Source organism: Fusarium redolens (assembly GCF_020744475.1).
Source record: "Fusarium redolens strain MPI-CAGE-AT-0023 chromosome Unknown BKA55scaffold_2, whole genome shotgun sequence".
In the NCBI taxonomy this organism is placed as follows: Eukaryota; Fungi; Ascomycota; class Sordariomycetes; order Hypocreales; family Nectriaceae; genus Fusarium; species Fusarium redolens.
Genome location: NW_025763665.1, coordinates 2,768,627 through 2,775,466, shown reverse-complemented (window position 1 = coordinate 2,775,466; position 6,840 = coordinate 2,768,627). Strand labels below are relative to the sequence as shown.

General features: G+C 49.2%; 2 protein-coding genes across 2 annotated transcripts; both read left to right on the top strand.

Annotated features, from left to right (window-relative positions):
• Positions 1 to 867: 867 nt before the first annotated feature.
• BKA55DRAFT_499965 (uncharacterized protein) lies at positions 868 to 3,733 on the top strand (the record flags this gene model as incomplete). Its single annotated transcript, XM_046186703.1, has 4 exons — positions 868 to 950; positions 2,062 to 2,787; positions 2,851 to 3,096; positions 3,148 to 3,733. The coding sequence occupies 4 exons, from the start codon at positions 868 to 870 to the stop codon at positions 3,731 to 3,733; spliced, it is 1,641 nt and encodes a 546-aa protein (XP_046055328.1).
• A 1,453-nt stretch (positions 3,734 to 5,186) lies between these two features.
• On the top strand, positions 5,187 to 6,833 carry BKA55DRAFT_182936 (Triosephosphate isomerase). Its single transcript, XM_046185049.1, has 4 exons — positions 5,187 to 5,551; positions 5,693 to 5,763; positions 5,865 to 6,467; positions 6,520 to 6,833. The coding sequence occupies exons 1-4, from the start codon at positions 5,514 to 5,516 to the stop codon at positions 6,549 to 6,551; spliced, it is 744 nt and encodes a 247-aa protein (XP_046055327.1). The 5' UTR covers positions 5,187 to 5,513; the 3' UTR covers positions 6,552 to 6,833.
• The last annotated feature ends 7 nt before the right edge of the window (positions 6,834 to 6,840 follow it).

Sequence of the window (6,840 nt, the reverse complement as noted above, 5' to 3'; positions counted from 1 at the left end):
TCTGAGATACTTTGTGGTCCAATACGGAGGCTGCTGTATCCGACACTAGTTTTCATCCAAGGACGGATACCTCAATGATCAACCTCAGTAATTAATCTTTCGCAACACAGGCGAGATGACCATTTGGACGCAATCTCGGCCAACCTCTCATTTTCTCTTCAGCCGACCCTGTTTCCTCACATCTTTTCGCACCACATCCTCGTCCAACTTGGTTTTGCGCTCACGCAGATGCAGTGATGCGTTGTTCAACAGCCATTATCCCTTCCTCTCATAGGTTAATTCTGGGTGATAGGATGCGGACCAGGGTCCTATCTCCACCCTGACCCATCCTAAATCAGGGAAGTTAACCAGTCGCTCGTCGCTTTGGCCCATCCCTTCTCTGTTGATCCCTGCAATAGCCCAACACACCGGTTTCTGCACTCTGAAATCACAAACGCCAACTCACTCCTGCGACCAGACAATGGCCGCGTTTTGCGGCAGTTACATGGATAGTGGAACCCTGTCGCGGTAAGAGGTCAGGCTTCTATGACAATAAAACCCGCAGGATCCCTCGTTGCCCAACATCTCCCTTCTGTTCCTCAATTTTCCTGCCCAACTCTCGCCTCTTACTACCCAACCAACAATTCAGTCTAGTCCTTCATAGACTACCAAGCCATTCTTACTCTTCTTTCTCATACACAACTATTCAGCGTTTTCAATCTTCCACCTGGAATTGAAAGCAACCCAATCAGCCCAAGGATCCATCCTGTCGCACAACAAAACCAACAACTCGACAGATTGCCACTGGTCTGAACGTGCAAGACAACGTCCCAACGTTGCTCTTTGCTGATCCACGAGCTCAATTTTGCTCTCCATTCCGAGGACACAATGACTGTTACTCTTGTGACACAGCCTGCTACCATGCACGCTTTCAAGAACTCTGACCTCGATGAGGTTCACTCGTTGTCCAGGTACTGTTTTTCTTACTCTTGGGAGGTTTACATTTGCTTTTTCAATCATGTTGCGCGCAAATCATGTACACCGACAATCTTGCTTCACTCTATCCAAGGATACCAAGCCAGGAGACTTAATCCAACTCTCGACCCAAGGATATATTCCGGAACATCTGCTGGATCTCAAAGGACCTTAATATGCCCGTGGATATTTACGACAACAAGCCACTGAATTCAAAATTGACTGGATCTGTCCGCCCGGACATGAAACATTGATATCATTTACTGGCCATGAGCCTCATGAGTATTGCCCGCTTTCAAATTGAAATCAGCAGCTATTCGTCTGGAGGTCAAACCTGGACTTTTCATGGACCACAAGGATTTCTCTTCCGGATATCAGGAGTCGACCCTAGGACAATGGACCCTTTCATCTGATCTCGTTTTCTGGAAATAGACCTTTCATATGCGGATGGTATTTCGACAGGACATACGACCCATGGGATTTCGCCTGGACTTCTGCTCCTTATGTACCGCTTAGCGGTGTTAGACATCGAGGTAGCATCTGGCTTTATGGCCTTGCAATCCAATTTGATTGCTTCTTCGTGCAGCCGCACTGGACTTCCACTTATGGACACCAATGTTGCTTTCCACTGGACGTTCTTTCTGCCGGACACAATGGTTACCGAGGATCTCGTTGCTCTGCTCAATCGACTCTGGCCTTCCGACATCGACAATACATGATGCTATACCAACTTGTTTTTTCTGCGAATACTTAGATTGAAGACCTGGACTTGACGACACCACCATTCACAACACTCTCAACCCGCTACCGGAACACTGCCGGATTCGATGTGACTTAATTACTGTATTTGACGACCTTGCCTGGCTACAACAATGATCCACGGATTACCCGAAGGATTTCGACAGAATGCAAGATCTAACCATAGGTCATGCTTCACACTGTCATACTTGGTCTGTAAACTAAAACCACATCAAACTTGTCAAATGCTAACCTAACGAACAGTTTCAAAGTTGATTCCGAGTCATGACTTCTGCCTTGTTTTATGTTTCTTTTTTGCTTTTTTTTTGCTTTCAGATTGCGCAGAACGGCACACTGACCCTTCCCCAGTGATTTTAGCTACTCTCAGCCATCATTGGCTCCCAACTCTGGACTCTTTTCTTTTTCTCAAACAGAACCATCAGCGGACCTTTTGACAGGTTCGTCATGGGCCACGACAGTAGAAGGACCACAGAACTTTCAAGATTTCTCAGACAATGGATCCGCCCATTCCGGAGAAGCCGAGGAGTTCATTTTCACATCTGGCCATGCTACGCCCCGAGGAACCAGGGTGACTTCCCAAGGAAACTGGTCCACATCCAGGACTACCGCTTCTGTAACCCAAGGTGGACAAGCCATGTCCAGGGTAAGCTCAAGCAGGTCCAGCGGCTCTTCGCTGTCACAATCATCACATCTGTCCAACATGGACTTCACAGGTAATGCTTCCGCTCTTCAGACTGGAACCCAGGCCGGTGCTACCTTGCATGGAATTGATACTTGCCTCCTGGACCCTACCGATGGTATCGCGAACCAGATGTACTGGCCTGGCTACTCCCTTGATGGTGGACTGAACGGTGATGCCACCTTTTCCCTTCCCGATGCCAGCCCTCTGCATGTTGTTCCTTCTCACATGCAGCTCGGCCCTGATGTCACCCTCATCGAGAACTCTCCTCCTAGCCCGTGGGACTGCTTTTCTAGCTCCATCTCTCGATCATCTTCTCCCAACACTATTGAGGATTTGTGGTTCCCTAACCAGAGCCCAAACTCATCTCCTGAGATCCGGTGCCAGTCACCAAGGTACGTAATGCCCAACCACATAGTGACCCCCGATCCAGTTTCTTACCAAGTCGACTGTTTTAGCCTTGACCGGAACATTCCTTTGATCTCTGAAGATGCCAATGGACAGGCCATTCCCACATTCGACGAGCTTCCTGCTCCTACCTCTGCTTTTACTGGTCCACGACGACAGAACAGCGATGGTGAATCCGCTCGGGACCATGACCTCTACAAGAAGGCCGCTCCATTTGAGGATGGACTTTACCACTGCCCATGGGAAGGACAGCCAAGCTGCAACCACCGACCCGAGAAGCTCAAGTGCAACTATGAGTAAGAAATCATAAATCGAATTAATGAGATGACGAATACTGACTGAGCCAGCAAATTCGTGGACTCTCACCTGAAGCCCTACCGCTGCAAGGCTGAGTCGTGCGAGGGCGCCCGCTTCTCCTCGACTGCTTGCCTCCTCCGCCACGAACGTGAGGCCCACGGACTCCATGGTCATGGCGACAAGCCTTTTCTTTGTGTTTATGAGGGTTGTGAGCGAGCCGTTCCTGGAAATGGATTCCCCCGCCAGTGGAACTTGCGTGACCACATGAAGCGTGTTCACAACGATCACGGAAGCTCCAGCGGCTCACCTACAACTGGACCTGCTCAGCCTGCTAAGGGACGTAAGCGCAAGACTGAGACTGCCGAGGCTCAGACTTCCCACAGCCGCAAGGCGACTGTCAAGTCGATGCCACCTCCCCCGGAGCCCAAGGAGAACATGACCCAGCCCCTTATTGACCAGTGGATGGAGCACCGCAAGGCTGTGGAGAGCCTCATGCGAAGCCTCGTCAAGCCTGAGGACACCCAGAACCTCCAGCACATCGGAACTCTCCAGAACCGCCTTGGTTCCATGATGAAGCTCACCAACGACCTCAATGCCATGAACAACCCTGGAAACACCCTGGTTGGCACTGGCTGAATGATTCGTAAGTTGTCTCGACGTATGTACTGGTTCAAACTAACCATCTCCCAGACATGCGCGTCTTGTCTGCTACCGAAAAACACCAAAATTGATTTGTGCAAGTGCACAGGCAGAGATAAGAAGTCCGTCTAAAATAGAGACAAATTCTGAATCTCCAAGACGTCCCAAGGACCGGGCAATGATGCCCCTGATCTACGGCAGAAGGACACGTCCAGCCGAGTAGACTCTTTCCCCTAGGAACGGATGCACTGCATTACCACCGGAATTCATCAATCCAAGGACACGGACCACGGATGTCAACCTAAGGATTGCGCTACTATTGCGCCAGGATGATAACGGAGTCCCCGTTATGGGAGAAACATCAACGACTTTCAGAGTCGAGCTGAGAAGGAAAAAGGGGGACGTCGAGAGGAGGACAACAGATAGACTGATCATTCTGATATGAGTTTGATACAGATTTCACAGACAAGTACACCAATAACAGATGGCCCTTGACAACAGGAAAGGGTAGCAGATTTAGACACTTTGTTTGGGAGGAATTTTGATATTGATAGCATTACTGCAGATAGGATTTGAGTTCAATCGAGTTTGTTTATGAGAAGAGTTTACTAACATGCGGGCGTGACCATGCAAACGCTTTGAGGATGGACTGACATGATTATCGTGTATGGTTCGACAGTATTCATGGGCCGACTGAGTGACATTGTTAGATGGACCAGGGGTTTTTTCGATCCTTGCAACTGGTTTCAAGGTCCTAGATTCGTTGTAGATGCATCGTGGATGGGATATCAGAGGGTGAGAAACATGTCAAGATCAGCGGTGAAACCTGCAGGTTTTCGGGAGAATCAGGGTCATGGTCTCCGGGCCAGATCGTGGAGATACAGTGAATGCAGCTCTTTTGTGTTTTCGGGATGTTTTCCCCTGCATCCGTGGTTGAGACTCAACTCAACTCGCCTCGCCTCACCTCACCTCATCAGAACTATAGAGACCGTGCTTTGTAGAGGTCAAAGTCGATTGATGGCACGACGACTGCGGCGCGAGTAGCTCCGAGATGTTGTCGGCTCGGTCACGGTCTCGGTGGTTTCAGTAGCATCTCGTAGGTTGTTAGTGGAGGCCTATGATGGCTGTTAGGGTCCTTGAGCCTCCACTATGACGCTACTGTGTTGGATCAGCCAAAAAAAAAAAACCAAAAAAACGGTACGGTAGTGACTCGGGTACCTGAGGGAAACATCTGGAAGTCTTTCGTTTTAGAGTGTAATAGCGAATTGCGTTACTGGATAGTGATTGACGGACCAGTGGATGAAGGAGAGAAACGGAAGGGCAGCGTATAATGAACGGTAATAAGCTCCGAGGTCTGCCGTCGGTAAGTGAGAGCGTTGATGTGTTGTAAGTGATGCTATCCGGGTGTTGAGCTACATATAGAGACTGAATTTGAACTGGCTGTTCTCACCAGAAATAATATGGTATCATTATACTCAATGACCCCCCTAACAATCTACTAAATCCAAAACTGAACCCATTGATCCATGCCCTCGTTGTCTGGCAATAATTCATGACCTGACTTGGCTGGCCTGAGCGCCCCAGATTAAGCACAACCTACCCACCTTGAGACGTAGACGTAGGTAGCTGAGCTACTAACATCCATCCATTACTGAGGGACTATTTACGTAGCTTTCCCCAACTCAAAACACCACTTCCCATTCTTCTTCATCTGCCTCAATTTTTGCTCGCCTAAAACTATCTCCTCTAAAACACCATTTTATATTAATTCATCATCATGGCTCGCAAGTTCTTCGTCGGCGGCAACTTCAAGATGTAGGTTTTTACCCCGCCATAGCAATCTGCTCTGCTTTGCTCTGCTCTATCGATTTTCTTGGTGCCCCTCCCCCTCCATGAAGCAAAAAGGCCGCAGATATTTCTTGGAGCTACTCAGAAGCTAACAATGATCCTTTATAGGAACGGCTCCAAGTCGTCCATCAAGGAGATTGTCGATAACCTCAACAACGCTGATCTCGACAAGAACGCTGGTACGCCATTCTTCTGTTCCCCTCCCCCGCGTATCATCCCAGCTTCTTAACAGAACCCCTCACTTCTTTTGCTAGAACAACATTAACTAACACGTTCTCAGAGGTCGTTGTCTCTCCTCCTGCCATCTACCTCCCTCTCGTCCGTGAGACCCTCCGCAAGGACATCGAGGTCGCCGCCCAGAACGTCTTCAACAAGCCCAACGGTGCTTTCACCGGCGAGATCTCTGTCTCCCAGCTCAAGGACAGCGACATCAACTGGGTCATCCTCGGCCACTCTGAGCGTCGTGAGATCCTCGGCGAGTCCGACGAGACCATCTCCTCCAAGACCAAGTACGCCACCGAGAACGGCCTCAAGGTCATCTGGTGCTGCGGCGAGACTCTCGAGACCCGTGAGGCTGGCAAGACCATCGACTTTGTCTCTAAGCAGCTCGAGTCTCTCAAGTCCCAGATCTCCGACTGGTCCAACATTGTCATCGCCTACGAGCCCATCTGGGCTATCGGCACTGGCAAGGTTGCTACCACTGAGCAGGCCCAGGAGGTCCACAAGGCTATCCGTGACCTCCTCCGTGGTATCAGCGACAAGGTTGCTGACGAGACCCGAATCCTCTACGGTGGCAGTGTCAACGAGAAGAACTGTGGCGAGCTCTCCAAGCAGCCCGACATTGACGGTTTCCTCGTTGGTGGTGCTTCTCTCAAGCCTGCCTGTAAGTCTTACTCCTATTCCTTTGAGGGTACTGTGCTAACTGATACTTTTAGTCGTCGACATCATCAACGCTACCAAGCAGTAAATGCATTAATTCAAAAGAAAAAAGTCTTGTTCCGTTAAGGTCTTGGTACCTTGGCATGAGAGCAGATAGATGATGAATGAAACAAAAATGATTATACCCATGAATATTGGTCATGATTATAGTAATATTTGAGAAAGACTTTCCTCAAGTGATTCTACTTCAATCATCACAAGAAACATCTTAATTGAGCATAGACGTGCAGCCGGTGGTGAAGATGTGAAGCAGTTGACATTCATGCTCCCAACATCATGGAGATCTTGCTATAAATCGTACAAATTTCCTCGCAACC